Source organism: Podarcis pityusensis (assembly GCF_964106645.2).
Source record: "Podarcis pityusensis genome assembly, chromosome: 13".
NCBI classification, from domain to species: domain Eukaryota; kingdom Metazoa; phylum Chordata; class Lepidosauria; order Squamata; family Lacertidae; genus Podarcis; species Podarcis pityusensis.
This window is the reverse complement of record NC_138038.1, coordinates 17,524,371-17,538,274: the sequence shown is the minus strand read 5'-3', so window position 1 is coordinate 17,538,274 and position 13,904 is coordinate 17,524,371. Positions and strand designations below refer to the sequence as shown.

At 50.9% G+C, this 13,904-nt stretch overlaps 1 protein-coding gene across 6 annotated transcripts in view; it reads left to right on the top strand.

Moving 5' to 3' along the window:
* AP2A1 (adaptor related protein complex 2 subunit alpha 1) overlaps window positions 1–12,240 on the top strand; it is a 37,705-nt gene extending 25,465 nt beyond the window's left edge. For 2 of the 6 annotated variants that reach the window (XM_080976576.1, XM_080976575.1), the window contains exons 15-24: window positions 553–618; window positions 710–870; window positions 3,592–3,663; window positions 5,103–5,185; window positions 6,039–6,129; window positions 6,616–6,738; window positions 7,747–7,863; window positions 9,567–9,636; window positions 10,047–10,181; window positions 10,380–12,240. In XM_080976576.1, coding sequence (XP_080832702.1) covers window positions 553–618; window positions 710–870; window positions 3,592–3,663; window positions 5,103–5,185; window positions 6,039–6,129; window positions 6,616–6,738; window positions 7,747–7,863; window positions 9,567–9,636; window positions 10,047–10,181; window positions 10,380–10,457 — 996 coding nt within the window. In that variant the 3' untranslated portion in view covers window positions 10,458–12,240. The remainder of the gene's footprint in view (window positions 1–552; window positions 619–709; window positions 871–3,591; window positions 3,664–5,102; window positions 5,186–6,038; window positions 6,130–6,615; window positions 6,739–7,746; window positions 7,864–9,566; window positions 9,637–10,046; window positions 10,182–10,379) is intronic. The other 4 variants (XM_080976580.1, XM_080976579.1, XM_080976578.1 and 1 more) reach the window with 3 other exon arrangements.
* The last annotated feature ends 1,664 nt before the right edge of the window (window positions 12,241–13,904 follow it).

The following is a 13,904-nucleotide window of genomic DNA, read 5'->3' as shown; positions in this document are numbered from 1 at the left end:
TGTGGGAGACCGGGGCTCTTTGGAGAAGGGAGGTCTCGGGAGTCAAAGCCCAGGGCGAGAACCATTTACCAGAAAGCCTGTGGTGCTGTAAAGTGGGAAGGGAAGTGGGTGGGTGGATTCTGCGATGGCTGACAAATTCCATTAAGAATTTGTCAGCTTGTTGCCAGATCTGCCAACCAGGAGAAATGTAGTTGTGATGTCTCAAGCTGGTTGGTGTCCTGGCACTGCCATGCGCACAGTGCACCCCTCTTCCATCCCCTTGGGCCTTGCCCAAAAGATAAAATGCAAATCTGAGAGGTGGGCAGCAGGGATGGATACTGTATAGAGTTATATAGATGTAGAGATTAGAGTTAGTAAAGAAATGCAGATCTGTAAATTAGAAATGGTAAAGAAATAATAGATATAGAAAACGGAATTCGTAAAAGGCAGCACTGAGAGGCTTGTCCCTTCCCCGCAGAAATGAGGAGGTGTTAATGAATCTGATGTACGAATGTGTCCAATTTGCACAATTATTCCAATTGCAGAATTTGTTTTTTTCTGGACACATTTTAGTGCAGGAGTAGAGAGAAAGCATGCTCCCACAGCGCAGGGCCCGGTGCCTTTTCCTCTGCCCCCAAGGTAGGTACCAGGGTTCGTGGGTTCAGTTCTCAAGGCAGGTGCATGGAAGGACCTTTACCTTGGCTTCTCCCTCCCTCCCGCTTCTCCTCAGTCGACGCCATCCCCCTCTGCCGACCTCCTCGGCCTCCGGGCAACCCCAGCAGCTGCCTCCGGCGTCCCATCCAGTGCTGGCAACCTTTTAGTGGACGTCTTCTCGGACAGCCCCTCATCCGCAACTGGCCTTGTGTCTGGCGCAGAAGATAACTTCCTGAGGTGAGGGGGCCCTGGTGGGATGTGGGCACAGGCTTTTCTGGCCCTCTGCTTTCCCAGGGGAACTGGGCAGTGGTGCTGCGGCGAGTAATGGCGGACTCCTGTAGACACAAGGCCCACCGAATGCTCTCTCCGTCAAAAGGGTGCAAGCCATTTTTTTTCCGGAGGAAAGTCACTCACAGAACGGGGATATAGGGGCCTTTCCCGTTGCTAGGAATAGTAACTCTGATCCACAGCTAGCTCAGAAAGTTGAGAAGAAGCCTGGCCTGGTATCTGGTCCTGTGTTTCAGAAGGGATGGTGTGGATTTTCCTCCCCGTGTTCATGTTTGCTTTGGGCAGGCTAGATGGATTTTGAGGGTGCTTGTTTCCAAGATGGTGGGGACCTTATGGGCTTTCTCTGTCCTTTGGGAGAGGGGCATGTGTTAGTCCTCGTGGCCTTGTCTTGCTCTCTGTTTCTTTGCCCTCTTTTGTGTGTGTGTGTGTATATATATATATCTCTCTCTTTCTGTCTGCTGCCTCTTGGGAATGGTTCTCTCTCTCTCTCTTTCTTTCTCTCTCTCTCTTGCTCTGCCTTGGACGAAGCAGTGACTTGGAGGCTCCTCCCGAGAGTCCTTCATCCCTCTTGGTGGAGGCTGGCCTGCCTGCAGAGTAAGGGGCTGAAACTCTCTCTCTGCCAATACTGCCCACCCTGCTATTTACCCTGCCTCCCCAACCTCCTCAGGGGCACCTCTCAATGAGTTCTCTGTTAGGACTCCCATCAGCTGAAAGGAGGAGAGGGCATCTAGCAATTTTTAAAAACCCACCTGTGTGTTTGATTACACCTCAGCTCTCTGTGAAAGGAGAAGGATGATGGAAGCTGAAATGATGTTCTGTGACAGGGATGGAGAACCTTGGGTCTTTCAGGACCCCAACTTCCATCAGCCCAGGCGGCATGGCCAATGGGAGTTGAAGCCCAGCTGCTGGGAATGACAGGCAGGAAGAGCACTGCCTATGGGCTTCCCTGTAGCATCTGGTTGACCACTGAGAGAACAGGATGCCGGACTGTGATGGACTTTTGGTCTGAGCAGGGCTCTTATTCCTTGTCCGGTGCTGTGTCAGCAAAAGAGCCTTAGTTCAGCTCCAGCTCCTTGTCCTTGCCTTCAAAGCCACCCCCCTCCCGACCTTGTTGTCCCGCCCGCAATCTCTCTCTGCCCCCCATATCATGATACATCTCTGCCAGTGATCTTCGGTCTTCCGGCTCCGCCACCCTCCATCTTCTGAACATCAGTGCCTCCGTCCTTTCTCGCCTGCGATGGTGTCCCAGAACACCTGCCTGACACCACCTTTCTTGCCTGCTATGAAACCCGCACCACCCCCTCGTCCCCCACATCACGCTGTAACTAAGCCTACGCACATGCAGCCGAAACAACTGCATACTGCCTCCCTGTCCTCTTGTTTCTCCTCTGGGTGGAATTTTGAGATTGGATCCTCCTTGGGGCAGGGACCCTCTGCTCTTGTGTTCCAAAGTGCCATGGACACAGATGGTTCCAAGCAAGCAGATGGGTGGAGGTGGCTGTGGAACAGAAGCAAGCAGCCCAAAGGGAATGTCTCTTTCCTGACATGAGTGTTGCCTCTGGGGCCTCTAGACTGCAAAGGCCAGAGAGGCCATTGTATCCCGGGGCTGTTGAGGAATTGGGATTTACTAAACTGCCTTAAGCCTTTCACATCCTTCATGTGAGCGAGGACCACAGGGTCCAGGGGGTGGAGGCCCATGGCTAGAATATCCTGCTTCTTTGAGAAAGCAAGTTGGTTCAAGCCACTGGTGGCCAGATCTCCTGGACTATCAGTGGCAGCAGTGTGGGAAGTTGGTGCAGATGTAGGCCCTACCACAAAGGAGTCCTGGGTTCCCTTGGGGTGGCAGGTGTTTCTGAGTCAAGGAATGCAGAGTTGGGTTTCTTGGGCTTTGAGGGGAAGGCGAGCTTCTTAGCAGGTCAGGGCACCTAAATTGCTTGCAGACGTGATTTTTGGAGGAAGAAGAGTCTGCCTATGCATAAAGTCACTCACTTGAATGGCTTTAAAAGAGGATTAGACAAAATCACGGAGGATAAGGCCAGCAGTGGCTGCTAACCCTGATGGATATGCTGTCGCTCCACTGTCAGAGGCAGCATGCTTTTGGAAACCAGCCGCTAGGAATTGCAGGTAGGGAGAGCGCTGCCATACTTGGGCCCTGCTTGCAGGTTCCCGTAGGAACCTGCTTGGCCACTGGCGAACCAGGATGCAAGACTGTGATGGTCTCATCCGGTGGGCTCTCCTTTATGTGTATCTTAGCAAAGGTGTTGACGATGCAAATACGTTTTGCTCTCGTCCTTTTAGCGCAGGTGTGTGTGGGGAAAACTTTGCCCCCTGCCTCAGTTGTTGCTAAACCACCCCCAGCAGGCATAGCCAATGGGATGATGGACATAGCAGTTCAGCAACAACCGGAGAGCCAAAGGTTCCCAACCTTTTCTTTTAGAAGCTACTTAGGAACAGTGCCTGGTCCTTCCGCTGCCTCCTCACCTGCTGTGTTGCATGCTGGCTTGCTGTCCATATATTTGTGTGCGTGTGTGTTTGTTCTCTGCCTCCTTCTGGTACTAACCTGGTGCTGCGCCCTGGTGACTCATCTTTTCTGCTCTCTCTTTCTCTCTCTCTTCCCCACCCCTGCCAACCGCTGGTCCCCTTTGCTATGGCCTTTGCCACCACCTTCAGCTCAGGGGCTGCCGCATCTGTCTCTGAGGACCCCGCTTTGCCTATTGCTGAGGCCGATGAACTGCTTCACAAGTAAGATCCTGCAGTGGGACTGTGGCTCCCAGAGGCTGGGGCTGTGGGTGGCAGCGGCGGCAGACTAGAAGTCTCTTCCCCCTTGGCACAAGAGGCTTCCTCTGGTTCACCAGCCTGATCCCATCTGTGCTATTAGCTCAGGGGGTTGGGAAGCATTTTCAGCCCAGGGGGCTGCATTTCCTCATGAGCAACCTCCCAGGGTCCATGTGGGTGGAGGCCCCTTTTCAGCAGGGGGCCGGTCCACTGTCCCTCAGACCTTGTGTGGGGGCCGGACTATATTTTGGAAAGAAAAAAAATTCCTTTGCCCCACAAATAACCCAGAGATGCATTTTAAATAAAAGCTCACATTCTACTCATGTAAAAACACGCTGATTCCCGGACCGTCCACAGGCTGGACTTAGAAAGCGATTGGGCTGGATCCGGCCCCTGGGCTTTAGTTTGCCTACCCATGGGGTTTAGGGATACATTTCAGCCAGGAAAAAGCAGCAAAGGAGGGTGCCAGGCCAGGCCATTAAGGGGCGTGTGTCCTGAACCTCAGGCCCAAAGGAGGGCTTGTGGGAATGGTTGGGTGCAGGGATACCAAAGAAAGGATGTCCAACCACACCAGAGTGATCAGTTCTAGTGCTTTATTAAAATAAAAGTGCAGACTTAAGAGCAAAGCAGCCTGCCAGGTCTCCCAGCCTTTGCAGATGTGGGACGGACACCGCAGCAAGGAGATGGCTTGTTCGCGCCCAAGCAAACGCTCATGCATTCCTTACGCATGAAGCAGCATGTGTCTCTTTGGGCAGACCTTCCTATTGCTTCACCAACCTGACAAGATGAGGGCCTAGGTGGCAAATACCCAAATCTTACAGATAGCTCCCCTTTCTGGGCTCAGAAATTCATAGATAAGGATAACACCAAAGCAAGCCAGTTAACCTATATATCAAAGCAAGGGAATATGTAGAAGCTCATTGCTACAACACAATACCAATTACTGGTGGGGTTATCTTGACTACCAAGATGGCATTAAGCACAGCTTTCAGAACAGTTCACCTTTGGTTCAACACAGCGTGGCCTGGGGAGACTCCCCAAGAGCCAGATAGAAAGGCCTGGAGGGAACCTCCGCCCCGGGCCTGAGGTTTCCAGCGTTGTCTTAGCTTCACCTGACACCACTCTCTGCTATGTGCTGAAGTTCCTCTGCTTCCCAGGCATGGCAGTTGGGAAGAAAAGGGTCTCCTCTGAATAAGGGGGTATTTCCGATTCACTGACCCGCTCTCAGCTGAGCCTTGAGCCCTTAGATAGCAGGAGGTAGGCTAGGGTTGACCAGCTGCATGTCAAAAGAGACCAGCACCAGCGGAAAGGGTGGTGTGGGGAAGTCCTGGGGGCTAGAAGCCAAAACAGAAGGAAGACCTTGGATACCTGCCTGCCCGTAACCAACCCTCCGTGGTCCATTGCAGGTTTGTGTGCAAGAACAACGGAGTGCTCTTTGAGAACCAGCTGCTGCAGATCGGGGTTAAATCGGAGTTCCGGCAGAACCTGGGTGAGTGGGGTTTGGGACAGTGGGCAGAATGGTGACCAGCTCCCCCAACCTGCATATTAGGAAGCTGGTCTTTCATTGGCCTTACTTCAAGGATATGCTCCTCACATCAGCTTCCTTGATGGGCTCCCCACCTCTTAAACTAATTTTTTATCCTTTCCCTTCAAGTCCTTTTGCATGTTGACACTTACTAGATTTTTGCCTGTGGGGCAGGGAGCAGTAGGTACCCATGTCTCTGACAAATTGCGGTACTTGGATTTTGGGAATCCTGTAATCTAAGCATTTGCTTTTATTGATTGATTGATTGATTGATTGAATGTAAGTGTTGCCTTTTGCCAGAGACAAAGGGAGGCACACAGTTTCTCCTGTTGGTTCTAGTAAGACTTGCTTCCAGGGGACAGTCGGTGAATGTTTTTTTATGTGAAGCCGCCCTGTGCTCTGTTTTGGAGGAAGAAGCCAGGGTGTAAAGATATTTATCGGCTATAAAAGTTAATAAATAAATCTCCTCCTGCCAAAATCAGAGAGGGATGCATGCTGTCGTGTCAGCACAAGTGTCTCTTGAGGAGAAGATTGGAAGAGACAGTTTGTGCTGGTTATTGGCCTTTTGGCTAAACTTGTTGGTGTGGGGCAGAGACAGGAAACCTGTGGCTCTCCAGCTGTCGTTGGACTCCAACTCCCATCAGCCCCTGCTAGCATGGACAGTAGGCAGGAACGATGGGATCTGCAGTCCAGCACCATCTGGAGGGCCACAGATTCTCCATGCCTGATGTCGAGGGGTCCTGAGCTGGTGTTGTGAGCAGCCAAGGTGAGATGCTGAGCAGCTCCACATTTTTTTTAAAAAATGTCTTCTCTCCAGGCCGGATGTATCTCTTCTACGGGAACAAAACGTCCATCCAGTTCCAGAGCTTTACCCCTACAGTCAGCTACCCAGGAGACCTGCAGAGCCATATCCTTTTGTAAACGTCTACTGGGGGTGGGGGGGATGCGGGTGGCGCTGTGGGTTAAACCACAGAGCCTAGGACCTGCCGATCAGAAGGTTGGTGGTTCAAATCCCCGCAACGGGGTGAGCTCCTGATGCTCAGTCCCTGCTCCTGCCAACCTAGCAGTTCAAAAGCACGTCAAAGTGCAAGAAGAAAAATAGGTACCGCTCCGGCGGGAAGGTAAACGGCGTTTCCGTGCGCTGCTCTGGTTCGCCAGAAGCGGCTTAGTCCTGCTGGCCACATGACCTGGAAGCTGTCTGTGGACAAACACCGGCTCCCTCGGCCTGAAAGCGAGATGAGCGCAGCAACCCCAGAGTAGTCCGTGACTCTGAGATGCCCCCCGTCCCAGGTAAAGGGACGGGGGCATCTCAGAGTAGACTTGCGGCACTAGAGGCTTTCTTTCCCTTTGCTCCTCGGGGAGGATAACACTTCGTTTCCTTAGCACCGCTCACAGCTCAACATCCAGACAAAAGCAGTGGAGCCTCTGGTGGAGGGAGGTGCTCAAGTGCAGCAGGTCCTGAACATCGAGTGCCTGAGCGACTTCACAGAGGCGCCCCTCATCAACATAAAATTCCGGTACTGTAGTCCACAGCATCCCTCTGGGGACTGAATGCCAGCTTGTTGGCATGGCTTCCACTTGCACTCTCACTCTCTCTTGAAACACAAGGCCCAAGCCAGCAGGCTTCCCTCTTCACTCGTCAAAAATGATTGATATGTTGAACAGAGTCATTTGCTTTCCTACCCGTCCCCTGCCCTGGATAGGGAGGTTTAGGCTTTTCAGTCCTCTCCAGCGTTGTGGCTCATCTCAATTCCCTCCCCGCTTCCCCTTTTTGTCCCCAACTTGAGGGGATCTTGGGGCGCCATGGGTACCCGGAAGAGAAGGGCTGTTGCAATGGGATGAATGGAGAAGGGGCTGGGGCTGGGGCAGCCTGCGTGACCAGCCGCGTCTCTGCACCGGAGCAGGGAACGATGACGCAGAACGGTTCCGTAATGGTTTGAAAAGCGCACGAAATGTTTCTAGCCCTCAGTGTTGCGGAGAAATTCTGTACATGAGCAGAGCTGAGTGAGATCCATGTCTAGTTCCGGTAGTTGCCGTTTGCATGGTTAGTCCTTACCCTGTTATTCCCTCTGTTTGTAAGAGTGTAAGAAGAGGCTGCTGAATGAGGCCAATAGCCCTTCTGTTCCATCTTCCTGTTCTCACAGTGGCCAACCAGATGCCTGGGAAGGAAACCGCAAGCAGGAGCTAAGCATAAGAGCACTTGTTTCTCCTGCAGTCTCCTGCAGCTATCATTCAGAAGGATATTGCCTCTAACTGTGAAGACAGAGCATAGCCATCATGACCAGTAGCCACTGACAGTCCTTATCCCTCTCCCGTTTTCCCATGAATGTCGGACCTCCAGCAATTGCTGTTTCATAACTGGCAGTTAGAAGATCCTGTGCTCAGTGGACTTGGGGAATCGGCCATGTTCCAGCCGATCCTCTTGAAGTGCAGGGACAGCTGTGCTATGGGGAGTTCAGTGTCTCTTCCCACCCCCCCCCCCCATGCCCCCTTTCATGGGTCTCTCTCCTCCATGTTTCTGCCAGGTACGGTGGGACACTGCAGAACCTCACACTCAAACTGCCCGTAACGGTCAACAAATTTTTCCAGGCAACAGAGATGCAATCACAAGATTTCTTCCAGCGCTGGAAACAGCTCAGCCTGTAAGTGGGGGAATATATAGTACGAGTTTTGAGAAATGTTATCGGTGGAGCTGATTTTAATATCAGAAGTTGGGTTTAACAGCACCTGTTTATGCGTTTGAGGGAGCAACTCAGGAAACTTCCTCAGTAAGACTTAACATATTTCCCATCATTTGTGCTTTCTCCCCCTCCCTGTGTTTGCTTAGTCCATCCCAGGAACCTTCTCCTTTCTTGAGCCGCTTGGTATAGCCTTAAAGTCTCTTTAGGTGACTGTCGGTGTGCAGCAGTCGTCCTCTTTACCAAATTTATGTTCAGGAGAGACTGTAGCCCAGTGGAACAGCAACTGCCTTGCGTGCAGAAGGTCCTAGCTTCAATCCTGGGTGCCTCAAGATAGGGCTGGAGAATAATGCCTGCCTGAATCCTTGGAAAGGCACTGCCAGCCAGAGTAGACAATATTGAGCTAGCTGGACCGATGGTCTGATTCAGTATAAGACACTTTCCTGTGTCCATAAATGGCACAAGATTTTTACTTCCAGATGAACTACTATTAGGGGGTGGTGGCACCCCAGACATTCTGCCACCACCACCACAAGTGCTTGGAGGATTGAAAGTTTGTGCCTTTCACTACCCCTGCAATGGGATCAGTTAACCAGCTAATGCGTACTTGGCCAGGTCTTATCAGGTGGGCATGACCCTGTGAGCTGGTCTGTTTTGTGCTGGTGAGACTTGCTCAGTAGAAGTGCTGGCCCTCTGTCAAGAACCTATAGCAAAAGCTTCCCTTTAGATTAAGAACAGCAGCGTTGTAAGCAGATGCTGTGGTTTTTAGCAAGCTAGTCGAAAGCTGTGTGAATTGGATTGCTTTAATTGTGTCTGTTGTTCATACATGCTGCTGCCTATGCAATTTCTCTCCCCAGCAATCACCTATATGTGTGTGTGTGTGTGTGTGTGTGTGAGAGAGAGAGAGAGAGAGAGAGAGAGAGAGAGAGAGAGAGAGAGATAAGGAAATAGTCAGAGATTTTAAGGTATTAGTCAAAGCTTTTTGGAGTGACTGTTAGTTAGATCCTGCTTGTGGCATCTTCCTTTCCTTCCATATCACCTGAAATCAGTCAGTTTCAAAAGATGGGCAGTTTGAGAGATCTACCCCACTTCTCCTGGCCTACTTGAGAGATCAGTGTTTGAAATTCCCTTTGCCAACCTGGTGTTACCTTCCAGCTGTGTTGGATTGCAACCCCTTATTAGCTCCAGCCAGCGCAACTTATTGTCTGGGCTGATGGGAGTTGTAGTCCAGCAACTTCTGGAGAGCTCCATAGGCTTCCCAAGCCATGTTTCGAGGAAGGTGCATCTTTTGGGGCCTGAGCAAGGATTATGAGCAGCAAGACAGCTCAGCTGTACTTGATGACAAAGGGTGGCTTAGAACATCTCGCGTACTGCATAATACGGCCTAGATACTGCTGTACCATGAACATTTCTGTTGGTTATCAAACAACCTGCCTAGAAGAGGTGCCCAGAACTCTCCTGCAAGGCCCAAGGGCTTTTGCTTGTACCTGGGGACTTATTTTTGCCTTCCTCAGGGGCACATCTTTTTTAATTGCCACAGTGACTCAGCAGATGCAACATCTGGTGAATGGCTGAGGCACAACTAGGTTGTGTGGCAGGTTGATGAGGAAGAGAAAGTTTTGCGCTGTCACTGATCTGATGCTATCCCATCCCAAATCCTTCTGCAGGCCACAGCAGGAAGCCCAGAAGATCTTCAAGGCAAACCACCCCATGGATTCCGAAGTCACCAAGGCCAAGGTGAGCACGCTCACATGTGTTTGCGTTCACCGTGGGAAGCGTGGAAAATTAAGGTTTGGGCAAATAAGCATGAAACGCAAATGTTCTTTGGAATAGTGACAGAGGTAAATAGGCATGGAGATCAGGGTCAGTAGACCGGGTGTAAAACATCCAGGCTTTCCCATTCCTTGGTATCCAACAAAGAGTGCATTTGCACAATGTGCAGGACACCTGTCTCACCGAGACTGAAATCTTTTGGGTGGCAGGTGGATGTAGAGCTAGAGACCACATGAGCTGTACTGCCGGCTAGGGTGCCAGCATCTTCCTACCCCGTTTTGTTCCCTCGCCTTGTACATCTTTCCCCTCGACTGCCTTCCCCACGGCAGCCAAGCAGAGGAGCCCAACTAAGCTGAATTCCCTTCTTTCCACAGCTGCTAGGTTTCGGCAGCGCCCTCTTGGAGAAGGTGGATCCAAACCCCGATAACTACGTAGGAGCTGGGATCATCCAGACGAAGGCGCTGCAGGTGGGATGCTTGCTGCGGCTGGAGCCCAACGCCCAGGCACAGGTGAGGAGGCAAGAGCTCCGGGATGCTTGAGCTCTGGGAGCAGAGTGGAAAGGAGGATACTGCAGTGGGAGAGAACTGGCAGTTGGGACTCCTGGGTTGTCCAAAGAGGGAATTGGGAGAAGCTGAAAGCTCTGCTGCCCCAAGAGTGCTTTCTGAAGCCAGACTTAAGGGCTGAATTGACTCTACGTTTCCCTGCAGATGTACCGGCTGACCCTGCGCACCAGCAAGGAGTCCGTTTCGAAGCACCTTTGCGAGCTGCTCTCTCAGCAGTTCTGAGACATTGGCCGCACCAGAGGAGGCGGGGAGGGCGGGCTGCACCGGGGAGAGGGGAGGCTGTTCCTGCACACTTGGCTGCCTACACCTGCCCCCTCCCACCTCCCTCCAAACCAGGGGCCTCCAGAAAGACTGTACTGCTCCCTTGCCTGTTGTTGTGATGACCTCTGTGTTCTCATTGCCTAGCCCGGGCCAGCACCAAGGAATACAAAGCAAGGTGGGCGGGGTGGGGAGCAGAAATGGGGTCCCTGGCATGGACAAAGTAGAACTGGGACGGTGGGGAGGGGGGGATGATTTGCGTCGGGGTAGGGCATCCTTCTGGGAGTCATCTTCCCCTTGCCCGGAGGGTGGCCCCCTGGAAGAAAGCCAAGGCCTCTCCCATCCATCCCATCTGCCTGTCCCTTCCAACTCGGGGTGAGGCTGAGATTTGTGGTCTTAATCCCCACCCCTACCCCCACGATATCGGCCAGCATTTTTGGGTTTTGTTTACAATCCTCGCCCCCTTCTCCCCCCAGACAAGGCCTTTCTGTGGGGGAGGTTAACTCCCCCCGCTTTCCCCTGAGCTGGCTGTGGGGGGGTTGGGGGAGAGGAATGGGGTGCGTGTGGGTTTTTTGTGGGGAGGGAACTGCTCGTAGGGGGGTTGTTTTTGTGTTTTCTTTGCCTTGTGTATTTCCCCGGGGTGGGGTGGGCATGGGCGTTCTTCCTTTCCTTTGTCATGGACCATTCCAGTGTTACAGTTGCGTGTGTTTTTGTGGGGAAGTAACCATAAGTCGAGAGCCTCCCCCCTTCCCTCGCCTCCTAGAAGGAAAAACTGCACGAAGGTGGGGAGGGCTGTGAGGAAGAGATGCCTAATCGACTCCTCTCCCGACTCCCCTCAACCCCACCCTTCCCTCCTGGAGACTCTGGAATGCTGCCCTCCGTGCATTTTGGAAAAGCGGGGAGGGAAGGTTCAGTTCATGCTATTCTGGGGGTGTCCCAGCTTCCATGCCGGCCCGGGCTCCATGTTACTCTGCTGTGTAGGTGTTATCTAGCGCATCTTAGTTTTATCTGGGTTTTGAATGCCTGTATCTATCTCCATGTGACTCTTAATAAAGCCGTGAGGGCGGGGGAGAGCCAGGATCAAGCCAGGCTGGGTCACCCCCACACCGCTGACTGACTCGTTGTGTGCTGCTTTTTAATATGTGGATAAATGGCAGGGCGGGAGGGTGTCCCCAACCCCCTGGAGCAGAGGTAGCCATGACTGTGTGAGACAGAATCTGGTATTTCTTCCATGCGGGCTTCTAGCTATGGTGACGCAACGGCAGCTTTGTCTTCACAGCTGGAACCTGCTATGTTTCCGGTGGGGGTGGTTTGCCCCGACACCCGCAGAAGAGGGGGTTCAGCTGTATGGAATTGGTAGGCCGAGAAGCGGTCGAAACACTTTGCGGCCGAAGTGCAACAATTCCGTTATGTCAGTGGCACAAAGACACAAAGAGTGTGCTTTTTGCTGGGGCTAGAATGCAGGGATGCTTTCTAGGGTACCCCAGCCGTGGGACTGAAGGCAAGACTTTAAAAAGAGGGAGGAGGCCCACTTCTTCCTCAGAAGCACAATGCATTTACCTTTGTAATCTCTCACCTTCCTGCAAAGCCTAAAAGCAGTGGGGAATGGAGGGGGCTAATTAAAGATTAGGAGACCATGTTCGCTTCCCTAAGATATACCATTTCTGGTGGGTGTTGAAATCTGTAACAAGCCCCTCCCTTAATTCTGTGGTGTGAATAAATTATGCAGATCACCTGCATAAACGTATCTGATGTGCAAGCCTCTTATTTTGGTTACCAATTTAGAGTCTTCGTGGAAGTTGAGAAGCTGAGTAAGGACTGGGTTAAATGCTAAGAGAGGAAAGACATTGCAAACTAAGTGAAAAGCCTCATCATTTGTCCAAGGGAGTTTTAGAGGGATTGGCCATCAAAGGTCTGCAAGCCAAGAATAGAAACCTGCATTTAAAATATTGGAATAGATTAAAAATAAATAAATCCTGAGCAAAATACTAATTTAATTATGCTTCTACTAAATTAAAAATGCATACAAACCATCTGGATCGGACACAGAGCTTTTCCCCAGCAAGCATCCTTGAAATTCAACTCCTCTGAATTTCAGCCACCATTTTGTTACCCACAATTGAATTCCAAGAAATTACAGCTTAAAGGCAGCAATTTTATGGGCCCTATAAGTGACAAATGCAGATCAGTGGATGCCAACTAGACAGCTCTGTTCCCAAGATACATTTTTCCACTAGAGCTGTCTGTCTCTATCTTAACTACCTACTTACCAAAGTAACACAAATTTGTGTGGCTCAATTCATAGATTTTCAGAGTGCCTTCTTAATGACCTAAGAAAAAACAAGGAGCCTAGTCTTCTTACAAACCCAAATTATATTGCAAGGTGGCTCATTAACAGCCTGATCAATGAAGCCCTGCCTGGAATTTAATATTTATGTATTACAGTGGTGCCTCGCAAGACGAAAAGAATCCGTTCCGCGAGTCTCTTCGTCTTGCGGTTTTTTCGTCTTGCGAAGCAAGTCCATTAGTGGTTTAGCGGATTAGCGCTATTAGCGGGCTTAGCGGATCAGCTGATAAGCGGCTTAGTGGCTTAACGGATCAGCTGTTAAGCAGCTTAGCGGATCAGCTGATAAGCGGCTTAGCGGCTTGGGAAAAAGGGGGGGAAAGGAAAAAAACTCCGCAGGAACTCGCAATACATTTTCGTCTTGCAAAGCAAGCCCATAGGAAATTCGTTTTGCGAAGCACCTCCAAAACGGAAAACCCTTTCGTCTAGCGGGTTTTCCGTCTTGCGAGGCACCACTGTACTTTAGAGGCAAATGTTTGACTCCAATTCCCACCATCCCTGATTATTTGCCTGGAGCTGATGTCCAAGATTTGGAGAAGCAGATTAGCCTGCTCTGCTTTTACAGTGTTCAAAGTGCCTCATAGCTATCATTTCACTAATACACACAGTAGACTTGTAATAGAGGTCAAGCAGTTATGGTGATTGAGGCCAAGGAATCAGTACTTGCTTAATGACAGGCAAGATTTGGGGATTTCCAGTTCAGCCATGGCCACTGTAGCACATCAACTCATAGAAAGAGAGTATCGAAGATGCTGCACTGCTGCAGAAGGAAAGAGCTATTCCTACCGGAAAGGGTGAAATCAGGAAGGAAAAGTATGAGAAATAAATAGAAGCAAAGAAATTACAGCAGCAGCAAACGCACAGTGCTATAAATACCACACTGAAAGCTGGCAACACCAATTTCAGTCATTATCGAATATCCCATGGTGCTGTAATACTCAGCATGCGACAGACCAGACATAATGGCTGTCCTGAGGTGTACTTAATTGGATAGAAAGCACCATTTCAGCACCCTACCTCTGCCACAGGTTAAGTTCAAAAAAATCAATCTCAACTCTTCCCCAGAA